General features: G+C 49.6%; 7 protein-coding genes across 7 annotated transcripts; 4 read left to right on the top strand and 3 right to left on the bottom strand.

Moving 5' to 3' along the window:
- Nucleotides 1-219: 219 nt before the first annotated feature.
- On the top strand, nucleotides 220-1,559 carry PENARI_c001G12544 (uncharacterized protein; the record flags this gene model as incomplete). Its single annotated transcript, XM_022627125.1, has 5 exons — nucleotides 220-249; nucleotides 484-585; nucleotides 639-860; nucleotides 916-1,058; nucleotides 1,115-1,559. 5 exons carry the CDS (start codon nucleotides 220-222, stop codon nucleotides 1,557-1,559), a joined length of 942 nt encoding a protein of 313 aa, XP_022493614.1.
- Nucleotides 1,560-1,738: 179 nt separating this feature from the next.
- On the bottom strand, nucleotides 1,739-3,737 carry PENARI_c001G08809 (uncharacterized protein; the record flags this gene model as incomplete). The annotated part of the gene is made up of 6 exons (XM_022626821.1): nucleotides 1,739-2,440; nucleotides 2,538-2,791; nucleotides 2,902-3,018; nucleotides 3,070-3,229; nucleotides 3,277-3,394; nucleotides 3,457-3,737. 6 exons carry the CDS (start codon nucleotides 3,735-3,737, stop codon nucleotides 1,739-1,741), a joined length of 1,632 nt encoding a protein of 543 aa, XP_022493436.1.
- Nucleotides 3,738-4,333: 596 nt separating this feature from the next.
- Nucleotides 4,334-5,290, top strand: PENARI_c001G00070 (phytanoyl-CoA dioxygenase family protein; the record flags this gene model as incomplete). The annotated part of the gene is made up of 3 exons (XM_022626116.1): nucleotides 4,334-4,621; nucleotides 4,687-5,119; nucleotides 5,181-5,290. The coding sequence occupies 3 exons, from the start codon at nucleotides 4,334-4,336 to the stop codon at nucleotides 5,288-5,290; spliced, it is 831 nt and encodes a 276-aa protein (XP_022493354.1).
- Nucleotides 5,291-6,314: 1,024 nt separating this feature from the next.
- Nucleotides 6,315-8,948, bottom strand: hxB (putative molybdenum cofactor sulfurase protein (HxB); the record flags this gene model as incomplete). Its single annotated transcript, XM_022626400.1, has 3 exons — nucleotides 6,315-7,200; nucleotides 7,252-8,782; nucleotides 8,846-8,948. The coding sequence occupies 3 exons, from the start codon at nucleotides 8,946-8,948 to the stop codon at nucleotides 6,315-6,317; spliced, it is 2,520 nt and encodes an 839-aa protein (XP_022493631.1).
- Nucleotides 8,949-10,600: 1,652 nt separating this feature from the next.
- Nucleotides 10,601-11,283, bottom strand: PENARI_c001G07902 (mitochondrial 54S ribosomal protein mL59; the record flags this gene model as incomplete). The annotated part of the gene is made up of 2 exons (XM_022626757.1): nucleotides 10,601-10,642; nucleotides 10,702-11,283. The coding sequence occupies 2 exons, from the start codon at nucleotides 11,281-11,283 to the stop codon at nucleotides 10,601-10,603; spliced, it is 624 nt and encodes a 207-aa protein (XP_022493200.1).
- Nucleotides 11,284-11,960: 677 nt separating this feature from the next.
- On the top strand, nucleotides 11,961-14,257 carry PENARI_c001G07243 (putative mRNA splicing protein (Prp39); the record flags this gene model as incomplete). The annotated part of the gene is made up of 4 exons (XM_022626699.1): nucleotides 11,961-12,029; nucleotides 12,082-12,297; nucleotides 12,360-12,463; nucleotides 12,883-14,257. The coding sequence occupies 4 exons, from the start codon at nucleotides 11,961-11,963 to the stop codon at nucleotides 14,255-14,257; spliced, it is 1,764 nt and encodes a 587-aa protein (XP_022493732.1).
- Nucleotides 14,258-14,781: 524 nt separating this feature from the next.
- On the top strand, nucleotides 14,782-17,265 carry prp28 (mRNA splicing protein PRP28; the record flags this gene model as incomplete). Its single annotated transcript, XM_022626631.1, has 2 exons — nucleotides 14,782-15,069; nucleotides 15,151-17,265. 2 exons carry the CDS (start codon nucleotides 14,782-14,784, stop codon nucleotides 17,263-17,265), a joined length of 2,403 nt encoding a protein of 800 aa, XP_022493213.1.
- Between the last annotated feature and the right edge of the window lie 161 nt (nucleotides 17,266-17,426).

Here is a 17,426-nt window from a genome sequence, read left to right as displayed (position 1 = left end):
GGCCAGCCCACCTACATGGGAGAATATGTGCAGATTTCTATTTCTGCCTGCCTGATCGTTCTAGAAGCCTGATGTTCTGAAGTTTGGGGCTGACAGCGTTGCAGAGAACAAAACATGAAGCGGCCCCCTTTGCCTTAAACGCCTCCTACTTGGTGTCCATATGTATCGAGATATCCTGTCGGGGGATTGTGGAAGTTTCAGACAGCTAGATAGCTTGTCATGGCTTCTCCAACAGCCTATCCTCCCGGCGTGAGTCCACCTCTCACGACGGACAATGAGAATGACCACAGCGGGTTGATTGTGATAATCACTGCTCTTTTTTTAGTTTTTGTTTTGATTTCTGTCGCGGCGCGGGCTTTTTCCTCATACAAAAGGCATCTTATTCAGCGTGATGATTATTTTTTTGGCGCACTCGTGGTAGGTCACGACTAATGCCTTGGAGATGCCATATTTGCCATCTAACGTGGGCTTGCTTTTAAATAGGCCGTGGCAATATGCCACGCATCTCTTGTTATGACACAGGTTCATTATGGCTGGGGTATTCGAAAAGAGTCTGCCGCGACCACAGACAGTCGCATGCTCAAGGTAAATGCCATGTGGAATTACCTTGAAGTATTCCAACATTAACAACAGCCAAGATAGGGTATGCGGCGGAAATTCTCGCTATTGTTGTTTTGGGTCTCTCGAAGATCACCACCTGCATTTTCTATGGGACATTATTCTCCCAGATGCAGCATCGGTCCAACCGCATCGCGTTCGCAGGAATGATAATATGGATGGTTATGGCTATGCTTCTACTGGCAATTCGCTGTAGTCATGACCCATGGTATGATATCAGTGCAAATCAGTGTGGAAGTCTGGTAAGTGATTCTGAGAGGACCATACGTATATTTGCTCTGAACTGAATGCCTTCAGCTTTCGCGCTGGGAGGTTATTACAACGATCGATATCTTCACTGAAGTCGCTCTCTTCTTATATTCCGGACTGGCAATCTACAAAGTTAAAATACCAACAAAGAAGAAACTAATAGTTTTTCTAGCTCTCGAGAGTCGAGTAATGTGAGTTCGCGTCCAACGCTGGACTCTCGTCCTGTGAGCTGACCCGAGCGTTTTAGACTCGTCCCACTCGCAGCGATTCGCTTTTACTTCACCAAACGACAAATCGATTCCAAGTATCCAATTCTTCTTGGAGCCTTCGCAACCATCACTACCGAAATATACCTTTCCTTCAGCGTCATCTGCCTCGTGAGCGCATTTATAAAGTCGTTCCTCGCGGTCTACGAAGACAAGAACGGGCTTGCATACACGGAGGGCGGTTCTGGGTTTGGATCTAGTTCGATCAAGCATAGCTCAACAGCAACTGCTTCCAATCCTCGGTCTCATACATCTCAGAGGTTACAGCGACTCATAGGTCGAGAGGAAGATGAAGAGCCAATGATTGATCCTGTTCAAGGATCCGGGGGACTTCAAATTGTCAAGACAGTACGGCTAAGCTTGCATAATGAATCTATAGAGCTTGCAGATCGCCGTGCGGATACGAGACCGCAGGATTATCATTGATGAGGCTTCTTGGGACTAGACCAATCAAAACTGAAATTTCGTATAAGGTTCACATTCAGTATACATGTGGCCGGAAATGTATGCTTCAGAGATCAGGGCCCTATTGTTTGCTGCCCTAGTCCATAGGCCTGTTACGTTGCTGGTCCTCATAAAGGAATATGATCACCCTTCCCTCTTCCCTAACCCACGGAACACTGACCATCCTCATCAATCATCACCAACTCATGTGCAAAGTAGACCAGATGGGCAATTATGATATATTTTATCATGAAAAAGGGCGGCACAAGATTCGGCGTATCACGCGGCCCACTTTGAGAAGTTGAAGAAGTAAGGACTTTCTCACTTTCCAACTTAGGCTGAGTGGCTTCGTTCGCTCTGTCTGTAAGTTGCACATCAATCCAAACATTCTGATGCAGCGTTGTCTCCGGATCAGTTGATGCCCTCGCCTGTGATGACTGACTGAGCTCCAAAATCAAATTTGCAACTCCCTCATGATTGTATTTCTTTGCCAAAGCAAACGGGGTCATCCCATAAAAGTTCTTTCTCCAGACCCCAGCGCCAGCAGCCACCAGCCGTCGAACTGCACCTTCGTTGCCATATGAAGCGGCAAGATGAAGCATGTTGTTCAACTTGGAGCGGTCAGCAGGCAAATCAGCGCCGCGCTCAACGAGCATTGGGGATATGCTAATATTACTACTGCTGGAAAAGCTCAAAGGAGACATTCTCCGACTATCTCCAGTGTTCATGTCTGCACCAGCCTCGAGCAGGAGTGCTGCAACCTCAGGTTCGTTGTAAATCGCGGTCAGGAGCAGTGGCGTTCTTCCGTATATGTTGGGAAGGTTTAACTCTGCCCCGTGGTCTATGAGCAGTTTTTGCAATCTCTAAACTGCCGTTGGTCGCAGCATAGTGAAGAGCTGTTTCCTCTCTATCTGGATCTTTGAGATTGATTTCATCGGGAGACGCGTTAGGTAAACGTACTCGAAGCTCGTCAATGAGATCTAAGTTTGCAAGTGCCCATATGGGTCGCGGGATGTGGACTGAGATTTCCGTATCGGTGCGTGTGAGAGATCTCATAATGGTGTCACTATTAGTGTGAATTGAAATACCGGACTCGGACGCTCCGTTTGCCCTAAGTTGCTCCTTTTGCTTCCGTCGGGCTTCCCGCAGAAGGTCGATAAGAGCCGAGTTGTTCAGCTGACGAGCAACGAATATGGGGGTTCGACCATAGTTATCTTTAATGGTAGGATCGGCCCCATGTTTGGGTTGGTGAAAGATGGCATGCAGCTTTTGGCCGTGGCATGGAACCCGTTGTCAAGGAAGGTCTTGAATGTCGGCAAAAGACCTCGTTCGATGCCAGACTGCAGGTACTCCGGATCAAAGCCATCAATACAAATCACCACTGTTGGTTTTGTTGGTAGAATGTATTCCCTAGAGTGGAGCTTGAACTTTGATCGAGACTCTACAATATTGTTTAGTATTTTTTCTGATTCTCTGTTGAAGATATACTCACCAAGAAGACACTGAAAAGCCATCTCTTCATAAGCTTCCAGTGGAGGCACCACACATTTAGGCACTTTGGCAAGATCATCCCATCGCCTAACAGCGAGCTTGGCCTCGAGCAAAGGATCCTCTTGCGCCTTTCGAGCCTCTTCGGGTGTGAATCCGCCTCCCTATAACTATTAGTATTACGCAACAAAGCAGAAGGAAAACACATTACCTGAAACTTCAATGTCCTCTTACTAGTCTCACTCAACCCATCATGATATTTCTGGTCAGTAGTGACCAAGTACCGCTTCGCCATGACATGCGCCCCGACAAGCTGGCTCACCTTTTCGCTGAATCCTATTGCCGTAGATAGGCTTCTCCGAGAATCTCATGACTCTGTCGACCAATATACTGGCCGTCCGGCGTAACCATCTTGCCCATTTTTTCGGCGGCAGGGATGAACCGCCCGACATCGTGCAACAGCGCGGCGAGGACGACTTCCATGTCATGTCCGTATTCTGCCGACTGGGCGGCAAGGTGTGCGCATTGTAGCGAGTGCTCCAGTTGAGTCACTTTTTCACCTAGATAATCGCCTTGTCCTTGTTCGTGCAGGAACTTGAAAAGTGTTTTGATTGTCGCTTGAGTATGTGCCTCGACCGAGGGGAGAGGTTGCTCGCTCCGTTGAGCGGGCATTTTCAAACTCATCTCGATGGATATCTCCGCTGTACTGTTTCTTTCGAAACTTGATCCAAACGACTGCGCTACCAGTATAATATCTGCTCGTTGCCTTGTTTATATATTGCGATGTTGACAGGATCATCCATGAAAAATTCCCATATCAACCACAACTAGAAAGACATGGAAAGCAACTTCAAGGCAAGAAGTCCGTTTTTGATGGACTCTGTCTACCTTACTCGTCTTCCCATTACCCCACGTGCAATAAGTCTTCAGAAATACTTCAACTCGCGTCTATTACGTTGCCGGCACGAAGACCGTTGGTCTGTGCTGTATACTTCGGGACGAATGCCTGCGAGAAATGTCGACCTTCGGGCGCGACGCCGATCATGAATATCCACCCAAAGGCTGGTTGGGGTTAAAGCTTTTCGTGCCCAGGTTAATGGAGAAATGAGGGTCTAATTTTCCGGCTGTCGTTAAGAGAAAGACGCTATATATGGCTTGTCTCCGGCCTGTTAGGGCCCCTCTATCGCCGGTGTGCAACTTTCACTTCGAGACTCTTAGATCGCAAACTCATTTTCTTTTGATTGGACTCCTGCTTTGCACAAGCAAACATGGCGCCTCTCACTCCAGAACAAGTAGCTTCCTACCACGAAAATGGCTACCTCCTCCTCCGTGCAAGCGAACACCAACTCGTCGATCCTACAGCTCTACTCCAGTGGACAAAAGAAGTTCAAGCCTGGCCTCGCGTGAAGGGCAAGTGGATGCCCTACGATGAGATCAACATCAACGGCGAGCGCCAGCTGATGCGCACGGAAAAGTTCATCGACTACCACCCCGAGTTCAAATCGCTAGTCTGTGGCGAGAAACTAGCCGAGATTTTGAAGGCAGTCTCGGGCGATGTAAGCATATCAATGCTACCCTACCTGCAATGAGATGAGACTTCTAATCTTTGTTTCCAATCCAGGACATGCTTCTATTCAAGGACAAAATCAACTACAAGCAGCCCCAAGGCAACGGCTTCCAGGCTCACCTGGATGCACCAGCCTACGACCACATTGGCCGCATCGAGCACGTCACAGCGAACATAGCTATTGATGCCGCAACGCCCGAGAATGGTTGCTTGGAGGTCGTCCGCGGGTCCCACAAGATGGAGATCGAGTTCGCTGACGGTGGTCGGATCACGCCTGCATGGGAGGATGCGCACGAATGGACTTCCGTCCCTCTGGATATGGGCGACATGTTGATCTTCGGGTCTCATTTAGCTCATCGCTCAGCTGAAAACAAGACTGACAAGAGTCGATCGAGTCTTTATGCTACCTTCCACTCCAAGAGTGACGGTGAAGACCTGAGGGAGAGGTACTATAAGCATCGGATGGAAATGTTTCCCCCTGAGCATGGTGAGGTTTTTGCATTCACGATCGAGCCGCTTGTTGGAGAGGTTGCTAACATAGACTTTAGAACGTGTGGAGGGTAAAGATTACTCAGAAGGTTACAAGACTTACGGTTTCGCAGCACCATTTACCAAGATGCAAGATAATGCAGTTGCAACTTCCATTGTTGCTAGTTAATTTTGCAGTCGTTGTTGGTCTACTTATGAATATTTGAGGTGGACTTGATTTATATCTCGTCCCCGGGGTAATACAAGCAAGCCCCAAGCTTCTCACGAAAGCAAATTATAGCCAAAAAAATTCCTAACTCTTTTTTTCAGTGTGACCATCATAAAATTTAGCCAAAGTCCCCTCAGTATGACTGATACCCAACTCCTCATCTTATCTTGTGATATACCAAGTAGGGCACGTCGACTAGTCTTGCAATGCTCAATGATCCGCTTGGATTGCTCTGCAGCTTGCTTCTGTGGATCCAAGCAAGAAGTTACATTTCATAGTTCTTCAATTCACATACATAGAAGGCTTAGTTTCGAGTATTGATGGAAAAGGAATTGAGCTTCAGATAGGCCGTCATTCTTATACGATAAAATCCATTCCAATCCATAAATCTCGTGCTGACGTACTGTTTTTCCAGCTATTCGAGCTCACGTAGATTATACTAATGTTTCTGTCGCACTTTTAGGGTTTTAACTTATCTAGCACTGACTAATAACGTGAGTTGACGCATTTCTGGCCACAGATGACGCAAAGAACAGTTCTCAATTTGATAGGTGTAAATGAATGACATTCAGGTTGGTTGTAATTGGCTGGAGGGTATTCCATCCTGCCTTGACTCATGTCAAGATTGCCTTTGGATGCAAGGGCTTAAGTTCCAAATCTGAGTTCGGGTTCCAAATTGTAACGTTATAGTTTAAAGTTTTGTATAAAAAGTAAAAATAGACATACGTAGCTCCCTCAAAAACAACACATTATATTGAAAATGCGGAATGCAATACAAGATACCGAAAACAGCATTTCAAAATTGGTTTGAGATTTAGAGCTATTGTCTTAACTTCCATATAAATCGCATTTTGAGCATTGTGAGCTTGAGAAGGTCATATGCAAAGAAACTAAGTCTAACCTGGAAAAAGCCGTGAATATAAAGCATTTCAACGGAAAATATACAATGAATATCAAACATCAGAGCCAGCTCGTGAGACAAAGCTCAATAGTCCTGGTATGCAGGCATAACAACATCACCCACCATGATCGTCCTGCGGTCCGGGGCCTCAGAGTCAAAGCCCTCCCCTTCTTCGGGAGAGAGAGTAGAATACCTACCAAAGGAGACCTTTCCATTAAAATTCCGTATTTTTGAAAGCGTAGAGAAAGGCTCATCCCGTCTGACGCCAGTAAACTGGTCGATACAGACCATCTGGCAGCGCTGGCATGCATCCAGAGCATCAAAACGAAGTTGATTAGGTCCGATGCGAAGAGATGACCAGCGATCCTCTGCATAAGGCTGCTCAACATCACCACGGTGAGCTAATCGCTCAGCGACGACAATATTACCGCGGAAGACATCGGCAGCAACAGTCTTGCTACCGCCGTGCTTTGCGTTGGCTTTGATTGTTTCGTTGAGACGATTGACAGATGAGCGCGAGACTACCAAGATCGGGGATTCATTTGATAATGTGATTGACGTTAGACCTTGTTCGCGGGGTGGTGGCGGAAGATCAAGTGGGAAGGAACCGGGCATGATGAGTTTGCGGAAGCGGTTTTGCCACGTGCTAGGGACCCGTGTCGGTCTTGAATACCGGTTCGCAGTCTGCGAGGGGAACCTCGCAAGGGTACAAGGCACGCCTAGGAAATCTGAAAAGAAGGCCGAGACAACGGGTGACGTGTATGCATGAAGGGAAACGGTGTCGCCGCAAACTTTCGCGGACTTTTTGGCCGAACTTGCGCAAAATGAGGTCGATATAACACTGGTGTCTTCCCAGCCGAGGGAGATCTCGAGGCTGACTTGATCAGATGCGGCTATTGCTCCGCAAGTGATACGGAGGACGCCTTTGTTGATGTCGATTGACGGTCGTATAAGGCACATCCTTGGGTATCTTGGGGCTGTTAGCGCTTGCAGACACTTAATTATTCATGACAAAACATACCTCTTTTGATTCAATGCTGCTCCCGTTCCTTGGTGAACCAGGCACCACTCTCTATCCCAGGCCAATCCTTCTCTTCTTACCTCCCAACGCTTTCCCTCGGGTATCTTGAAAGCACCGCAACTCTTTATTGGGAACACTGCAAGGCTCTCAACATAGAAATGAGGGGCCACAACTTCGTTTTCGTCCATAGTAGTGTCCAGAACAACGATAGGAGGATTCTTTTCCACATAAAATTCCTCGACAAAGTTGATCAACGAATCGATGTCTTTCATGTTTGTCATAGCACCGAGACTTACGCGCAGAATGCCCGTTGGTCGACCTCCTATAACATCATGGCTGTCTCCGCAACGCAATCCAGTGGAGTAGTGCCGACGGAGCTCAGGGCCAGTCCAGCCAAGGGTAGAGGCAGTTCCGCCGGGGTTACAAACTGACCCAGAGCGTAATTGAAGATTTTGAACAGTGGCCAATTTCTCGACTTCTGTCTTTGGCACAAAATCACCCTGACTATTGCGCAAGTTAAACGCGATGATCGGGCCTTGGGTGTCTGTATTTCCAAAGGTCGAGCTCGCCTGATAGATTTGACAGACAGGCATATCATTGAAATGTGTCAATGAAGAAAGTCGATCATAGACTCGCTTTGCAAGAAATCGGGTATGTGCTGAAATGTTGGCCATTGAACCGTATAGGCGTGTGTGTGTATCCAAGGCCGCGTCAAGGGCAATAATGCTGTGGAAGGGGAGAGTGCCATCTTCTAGTCTTTCATGGATTGAAGTCCCCTTCTTCGCATGCCATTGTGCCCCGGTTGCGATGACCATGTCAACTGTACCTCCACCGAAATATCTTCGTCGCTCAAACGCCCTTGCGGCGCTTTTGCGAACGATCAAAGCACCTAAGTCCGGGAACCCAAAGATTTTGTAGAAGCTAAGCGCAGTGAAGTCAGGCGCAGATGAAGCTGGGCCCAGTTCAAGTGGAGCAGTCGATACGAGGGATGCAGCATCAAGCAAAGTGAATACATTGCCTCCGCTTTCGTTAGCTGCGGATCTGATCTGCTCACACCAACGTATGGGCAGACGGCGGCCGTTCATATTGGACTGTGCAGGGTATGCGATAAGTCTAGGAATTTTTGACTGGCTGGCAGCCAGATCCGAAATACCAGTCTCCATCTCATCGTCACTTTGGAAGCACCGGTAGCCCATTTCGGCGAGTTCTCGCACTCCAATCAGACTAGTATGGGCATCGATATGATAGCCATACCAAAAGCCTCGATGGTCAGAGTCTCGTAAGGAGTCTGCAACTAGCTTTATACCAGCGGTGGCATTTGCTACAAAGACAAGATCGAACTCGTCCGGATCTGCGTTGAAGAATCGCAATACTCGGAGTCGGATATCATCTGTTCTCTGTGTGGATGTCTGGGATGACATAGAAATCGAGTGAGGATTTCCAAAGAGATTTGATGAAAGATCACGGGAATAGGCTTCGATCATAGATTTGGCATAGGGTGTTGTCCCCGCATGATCAAGATAGGTTGTTTCTGTACGATGAGGTAAATATTGTGAGCATGGGTTATATGACATGAGAAGATGGATGCTCGTACCGTTTAGTAAAGGATACTCTTGCTCTCGAATGATGTCCACATCGACCGAGTAGCCCTGGCTATACGCGGCAGAGATAGGCCTTTCAGTAGCTGACTCTGCCATGGTGGGTAGAGTCGATAGTCAAGAGTTCGAATTCGAGCTGTAGGAGTATGCCACCACAGGCGTTCCACGACTTTTTATTATGAAGGTGAAGCAGGAATGAGCCGCAGTTTGACAAATAGCGGTTTGAGGATGACCACTCCTTTCAGACAATAATACCTAACAGCGACATCAGCCCAACGTTCGGTGCGAATATGCTCCAGAAATAGAGTCCAGAAATAGACTGCATCTCTGTACAGCCGTGCAATATAAAACGGTCAGGAAGAGGGGGGGTCCTTACCACAGATAGCACAGATAACTATGGCATCGGTAAGCTCCGGCACAAGGAAATCAGCCAGTAGGTGTCTCGTTTCTTGTTTCCTCGAAAGGAACACACTGTCGGTATCTGGGAAAAGAACAAATTTGCATCGACTTCTCCATTGCCTTTATAGGTATCTTTTCGAGGTAAGTTGGGAGGAATGAAATAGATGACGGAGGTCGCCCCAGTTGAGCAAACCCCTCCGCACGTGCATTGCATACAACTCGGCTGCGGTGGCAATAGCGTCAAACATAGCGCCACCACTTCCTGTTGGTTGTTTCTAGCTGGCCCCACGCACATATCAGCCTATCCACACGGCCTGCAGGGCCCGTCACTACATGCCCACTATAGTATGTCCATGCATCAATAACACACATTTTCCTTGTCTTTTGAGAGGAGAGATTAGGATCGGGGCCGCATGTTCGCATGACCCGTGATCGATATATGAGCAAATATGTTCCCCCCGATCTTTGTGTGGACCCCTAGTCGAACAATCATGTATTTCCAGCCAGCCAAAAATGATGCATGCTCCTCTTAACATTTATCATCACGCCCTCCCAATATGCCCTGCAAAGGCAAACCTGCATGGACTTTCAGAATTCAGCTGGGGTCCAAGCACCTGCCACCTACTTAGGTAGCATCACGAAGTTGGCTTCCCCATCCAATTGGTTGCTATTGATATACTCAAAAAATGAGCCTCGGATTGGTAATCCAGTGGCTGACTTGAATAAGGACCATTGAGACGCATCCATAGCAGCTTGGCTTTCCCACAGATGGCAAGTTAAGAAAAGCGTAATCTGGTGATCATGCAAGATACCAGGAACCATGGGGTTGTTGGATAATTACAAATTACTTGCATGATTTTCTTAACTATATTGAACTATTGGTTGTTAACAAGGCTGGAACTCATTAAGTGAAACCATAAGCTCGGCTCAGCCTCGGGGCTTTTACCAGACGCAGCTCCACTGTGCCATTGTTGGTGCGTTGTTGACTGGCGGTTAATCATTTGTTGGTTTGTTGGTAGAGGCTGTTGCTTTCCGATTGTATGCATGGTGGGCTGTTGGAGGACCCTTGTCTGTTTAACTCTTACTCTTCTGGGCCTAGCGAAGAGCCCGCGTATATGCAAAGTAGTCTCTCAGATACCATTAGGCTATGAGATTGTAGGTTGTATTGTACAGATGGTGTGGATAGTATACTTCAAAAACAAAACTCCATCCCAAGCTCCTGCTATGGCTCGTACAAGTCTCTGTGCTGATGCGGCGCAGGAAGAGATCTATAAGCATTGAGAAAGCCGGTTTGAACGAACCGACCAAAAAGAGAAAGAGAAAAGAACATGGGTTGTGGGCTGTGTTGTAATTTACCGCTTGGGCCATTGCTTCCAGCCACGTCCGTGACCTCTCTGTTCAATGATATTAGCATTATCCCAATTGAGGTATGAAAGTCTAGATCGATACGAACCTGCTTCCACAAGCGGACCAACTCCGGCATTCCCTCCATCGCCTTGCGACGGTCTTCGAGCCGTGATTCCATGGTACGCTCCCATTTGTGACCCTTAACCTTCTGCCCAACACCAGTACCCTTGATAGCCAACCCACGCTCGGCCCGTCGTGTTTCCTTGTATTCGGTTGATTTTCGGCTAGGGGGGAGAAGCCCCTCGGCACCGTATTTGATGGCCAATTTCATCAGATCAGCCTGTTGCCGCAGGCCGTACCTTGGCGCTTCCCATTTACCGAATCTGAAATTCGGCATGAACGGATTGGGGTTCTTCTTGCTGGTGATGAGCAGTGCTTTCGAAGGAGTCCAGGCATTCTTCTCCAACCCAGCCGAGCCTTTGGCATCACGATCGGGTGTATATGGCGATGGCACTTCGTTGGATGTGTTTTCCCCTGATAGCTCTTCACTCAATTTGGAATAATCAGGGCGACGGATAGCGGCCGAGTGAATTTCGGGGGGATAACGAGCGAGAAAATTGCGCAAGCGCAGAGGGAGATCGGTCACGGTTTTCATGTCCTTTGGGATAACCGGCTTCATGGGAGGCATGGTGAAAACAAAAGGTGGGTTGGTCACCCGGCTGCACAGATGGTGTTGCTGGTGAGTTCTCCCGTCAAAAAGTCAAGGCCGGGTTCACGCTAAGGTTCGGAATGGTGCCTTAGGCGGACAAGTACGTTTCTGCCATAACATACAGTGGAGGTGCCTATACCGCCTTATGTGCCGCTGTCTACCTTGATGTGGCTTGAAGAATCGTATTAAATCTGGTCATGTCGGGCTTGACAGGCATACTGGCGGTGTACAATCTATTAGAGTAAGTCACATCGGTACTCATCGATGATGTTGAGAATTTTGGGAATGCGGCGAGGTTTCTGCTTTTTTTCTGCCGGCAGAATTAATCTGTATACAAAGTAGTCTCTCTCTGGATCTATTGCTTCGCTTTGACTGCTCTTGACCGCCCGCCACAGACCGCCCACTACAGACCGCCTTCCCCTTATGCCTACCCGTTTCTGCCTCTTCGCTGACCGCTTCGGGCCAGGGCCTGGGCGGAGCAGACCGCCTTCCAGGCTCCGTTAGTCATCCTGCCGCTCCCGCCTCTGGACTTTCACCTATCTCTGATTCCAGCGTCAAATTCCTTCCTTCGCAGACTCCATTGTTATCGCTCTGCCATATTGATAATCGCATTACCTTCTGGCTCATCTGCCTTTTAGCTTTCCTTTACTGCGACGATGGCGGACTACCAGTATGGCGGCTCCGAGGAAGAGAATGCGGAGCTGAGAAAGCTCGAGACTGAGCTGGTACGTGTTTTTCGCGCGCATTTTACCGGAATTTCTCGCTGATTATGGATAGGTCGATGACCCGGACAACTTTGAGACCTGGGAGAAACTGGCTCGCGCCGCCGAGGCCCTTGAAGGCGGAATCAATCGCAACTCCAACCCTCAGGCCATCACAACCATGCGCGCCGTCTACGACCGCTTCCTCGCCAAGTTCCCCCTGCTATTTGGCTACTGGAAGAAATATGCGGACCTGGAGTTCTCCATTAACGGCACCGAAGCCGCGGAAATGGTATGGATGCAACATTATCTCCCCCCCAGATTGAAGTGAAGCCGCTAACACTTCAATTCTAGGTCTACGAGCGAGGCATTGCCAGCATTTCGTCATCCGTTGATCTGTGGACTAACTTCTGCTCCTTCAAGGCGGAGACCTCCCACGATGCCGATGTGATTCGAGAGTAAGTATAACGAGCTGGCTCCCTTTCCTTTCCCTATAACCTTTACCGATGTAGCACGCGAATAATCTCGTGATGCCGGTCGTACATGACACCTGGATATTCCCCTGTCCAGCAGTTTTGATGGGTGAGACGTTGTTTTCCCACCCGGATCAAAGTGGAGTTTACTTCTCACCCATAGCTCTCCCAGGCTGCTTTTCTTTCCTACCTGACAATACCTCTTGCATTGAAAACTAAGGAGCAGTCTCCTTCGATGGCCTTCTCCGAAGCACTGGATACATTTGTTTGGGTTCTCACGGACGGACAGAGCTCATTGCTCATGTTTGATCTCGCTATTTCCTTCCCCCTTTACCGCTCCTTTCCCTCCAATCGGCCAAATGGCTCAATTTATGCGCATTATGCTAACTTTAGCCACTGAATAGGTTGTTTGAACGAGGTGCAAGCAGTGTTGGTCTTGACTTCCTGGCACACCCCTTCTGGGACAAGTACGTTGAGTTCGAGGAACGCATTGAGGCCCAGGAGAAGATCTTCGGCATTCTTGCTCGGGTTATTCACATCCCGATGCATCAGTATGCTCGCTACTTTGAGCGGTATCGTCAGCTGGCCCAGACGCGTCCCCTGGCTGAGCTTGCGCCGGCAGAAATTCTCTCGCGGTTCCGCGCCGAGATCGAGGCTGCCTCATCCGATGTTGCCCCTGGGGCCAAGGCCGAGGCCGAAATTGAGCGAGATCTCCGACTGCGCGTGGATAGCTACCACCTTGAAGTATTCACAAACACTCAAACTGAAACTACCAAGCGCTGGACCTTCGAGTCGGAAATCAAGCGTCCATACTTCCATGTCACTGAGCTTGATGAGGGCCAGTTGACAAACTGGAACAACTATCTCGATTTTGAGGAAGCTGAAGGTGCATTTGATCGCATTCAGTTCCTCTATGAGCGGGCTTTAGTGACTTGTGCTCATTATGATGAGTTCTGGCTTCGGTACGCTCGCTGGATGGCTGCTCAATCGGGCAAAGAGGAGGAAGTGCGCATCATCTACCAACGTGCGGCATATCTGTATGTTCCCATTGCCAACCCCACCGTTCGGTTGCACTATGCCTACTTCGAGGAGATGTCAGGCCGGGTGGACGTTGCGAAGGATATCCACAGCGCCATTTTGATCTCACTGCCCAATCATGTTGAGACCATCACCTCACTTGCAAACCTTTGCCGTCGTCACGGAGGTCTCGAGGCCGCAATCGAAGTCTACAAATCGCAATTGGATTCGCCAGAGTGTGATATGGCCACCAAGGCCGCTCTTGTTGCCGAATGGGCCCGTCTCTTGTGGAAGATCAAGGGCGTCCCTGACGATGCTCGCATGGTCTTTCACGAAAACCAGCAGTACTACCTCGACAGCCGACCTTTCTGGGGCAGCTATCTCATGTTCGAAATTGAGCAGCCCACTAGCGCAGCTACTGAATCGGTTCAGTACGAGCGCATTAAGCAGGTCATTTCCGACGTCCGGTCCAAGAGCACCCTCTCCGTTGACGCTGTCAAAGAACTTGTGCAGATCTACATGTCTTACCTCCTCGAGCGGGGCACGAAGGACACAGCCAAGGAATACATGACCTTGGACAGAGAAGTTCACGGGCCTGCATCGGTGGCCTTCGCTCGTACTGGGGGCACTGTGGCTGCTCCGCTTGCTCCTGCCGAGGGACACCCCGCTTCAATCCCGTTGATGCCCACTCCGAACAATGCAGCCGCAGAGCAATATGCTTATTACCAGCAAGCTGCTGTGAACGGCACCGCAGGCGCCTGAACATTCAACTCATGACTCCAGTAGCCGATGGCTGCGCACTCGAATATTTCTCTTTCACGAATGGCTTCGTCTTCAGAAGCTTTGGTCCCCTTTCCCTTGGTTACTTACTCCTCAGGCTTTGATACCAGGGTGGGTGGATCTTTTTCATGTAGCATCACCCCGTTCCCCCCGCTGTGGAGCGTCTGCCTTTCACTGTTTTGTCTAGCGATTTCGATGCCGTCAACAGGGTCAGCTACCACTTGTTTCGTCAGATGGTTAGCATTTCCCCATTGTGTCTGACGCCACCTTCATGACCCTATCAAGCCCGGGTCCCTTGTGATCCATTGTAATCTACTGGTTTGCCCTTTCAATGAAACTAATCTACGATTGTGTCCTTCCCTGTAGACAGTAAAACTAGTTCATTAAGTAATGTACTCACGTGACTGCGCGTCTGGCTATGTCATCTTCCGTAGAAATTCGAGATTCCACCGGAGCTCCGTACTTATTCTCACTAGCTGTCATTTCTGCCTCGGCTCTAGCGCATGATGGATGGAATAGTGGCCATAGACTCTGAGATATCTCCTCCACACCCTCCACCTGATCCGATTCAACGCCCGCCCAGCCCACCTCCCCCTCCTCCTGAAGACTCGGCCGCTCCTCCGCCGCCACCAGATACCGCAGCTCCTCCGCCTCCTCCAGAAGATGTACCACCCCCGCCACCCTTGGAAACAAAGAAGAAGCAGGGATGGGGCGCAAAACGCCCGGTAGCAACTCCATTGAGTGTGGAAGAGCTCATACGCAAGAAGAAAGAAGCAGAGACGGCCACGGCCAAGGTGAGTCTGCCTTCCTTCGGAGAATATACGGCGGCGCAAATGTGTCGGAGTTTTATACTAATATTTGACCCTTGTCTACAGCCCAAGTTCTTATCAAAAGCCCAACGAGAGAAACTCGCATTGGAGAAACGAGCCCAAGAGGTTGAGGCAGAGCGGCAAGCAAAGGCCCGCGCCAACGGCGGTGGCCGCAATGGATTCGCCCCGGAACCATCCTCAGCAAGGCCTCATGAGCCAAAGAACAGTCGGGATGACCAAGGGGCTAGACATGTTCCCACTGGACCACGATCAATGCGCGATGAAGCCCCGACGGGACCTGCTGCTATGCGGAAGGGAGGTAGACAGGCTCGCGATCACGACATGCCGCCACCACCCAAAGCTACCAAAGGCGAGAAGCGATTAAACGAAGAAGATTCGGCAGTAGCGCTTGCTGCGCTGACCAAACAACGATACGTGGGAGCGGAGCAGACATCGAACTTCTCGGCAAAGAAAAAGCGCAAGCGTACGACGGACCGAAAATTCAATTTTGACTGGAATACCGAAGAAGACACAAGCGGTGATTACGACCCCCTCTATCAACACCGACACGAGGCCAACTTCTTCGGCCGGGGTCGTCTGGCAGGCTTTGGCGATGATGTTGCAGATGAAGTGACGCGCAAATACGTAGAGGCCCTGGAGTCCCGCGACCAAGAAGCAGGTGGAGCGCGGGCGAAGGAGATCATGGAGATGGAACGTCGTCGGCGTGAGGACAGCACTCGTAACCAGTTGGACAAGCACTGGAGCGAGAAGCGTTTGGAACATATGCGTGAGCGTGACTGGCGTATCTTCAAGGAAGACTTCAAAATCAGCACCAAGGGCGGCAGCGTACCGAATCCTATGCGCTCATGGGAAGAAAGCTTGCTGCCAAAGCGCCTATTGGAGCTTGTCGATCGCGTCGGATACAAAGAACCATCCGCTATTCAGCGTGCAGCTATCCCAATCGCTATGCAATCGCGTGATCTTATTGGTGTCGCCGTCACAGGTTCCGGTAAAACAGCCGCATTCCTACTCCCACTTTTGGTCTATATTTCAGAGCTACCTCGACTCGACGAATTCGAATGGCGCAAGAACGATGGACCATACGCCATTGTACTGGCACCCACCCGTGAATTGGCGCAGCAGATTGAGATCGAAGCGAAGAAATTCACACAGCCACTCGGATTCAACGTTGTCAGTATTGTCGGTGGTCACTCAATCGAGGAGCAAGCCTACAGCCTGCGTGACGGAGCAGAAATCATCATCGCCACGCCCGGTCGTCTAGTAGACTTTATCGAGCGTCGCATGCTAGTTCTGAGCCAATGTTGCTACGTGATTATGGATGAGGCAGATCGCATGATCGACATGGGTTTCGAAGAACCCGTCAACAAGATCCTCGACGCCCTCCCAGTGACCAACGAAAAGCCAGATTCAGAAGAAGCCGAAGACTCACGCGCCATGAGCCAACACGTCGGCGGTCGAGACCGCTACCGCCAAACAATGATGTACACAGCAACTATGCCCCCAGCCGTCGAGCGCATCGCCCGCAAGTACCTCCGCCGCCCAGCAATCATCAACATCGGCACAGTCGGCGAAGCCGTCGATACAGTGGAGCAGCGCGTGGAGATGATCCCCGGCGAAGACAAGCGCAAGAAACGACTCAACGAAATCCTCTCATCAGGCGAGTTCCGCGCCCCGATCATCGTCTTCGTCAACATCAGGCGAAACTGCGATGCCATCGGGCGCGATATCAAAAATATGGGCTTCTCGTCGTGTACGCTACACGGTGGAAAATCCCAAGAGCAGCGTGAAGCCGCGCTCAACTCCGTCCGTAATGGTGCGACTGATGTTATGGTTGCGACGGATCTGGCGGGCAGAGGTATTGATGTGCCGGATGTGTCGCTTGTCGTGAACTTTAACATGGCCGGTTCGATCGAGGCGTATACCCATCGTATCGGTCGTACTGGTCGTGCTGGAAAGAGTGGTACTGCCATTACTTTCCTGGGTAATGAGGATACTGAGGTTATGTATGATCTCAGGCAGATGCTTATGAAATCGCCTCTCTCGCGTGTCCCTGAGGAACTGCGCAAGCATGAAGCGTCGCAGTCTAAACCTAGCAGGGGTCCTGGAGGGAAGAAAATTGAGGATAGTTCTGGGTTTGGAGGAAAAGGAGGATGGGCATAAACGTCCTGGTTATGATTTCTCTCTTTTTATTTTATCATCTTCAATTTATACCACCTCTTTATTTCCATTTGCGGTGTTTTCGGTTTTGTTTAAGGTATGGGTGGCTACTAGCGATGTTTATCAATCTATGGTTCTCATGTTCGTGAGACTTTATCCTTAGG

Source organism: Penicillium arizonense (assembly GCF_001773325.1).
Source record: "Penicillium arizonense strain CBS 141311 chromosome Unknown PENARI_contig001, whole genome shotgun sequence".
NCBI lineage: Eukaryota > Fungi > Ascomycota > Eurotiomycetes > Eurotiales > Aspergillaceae > Penicillium > Penicillium arizonense.
This window is presented reverse-complemented; position numbering and strand designations above follow the sequence as displayed.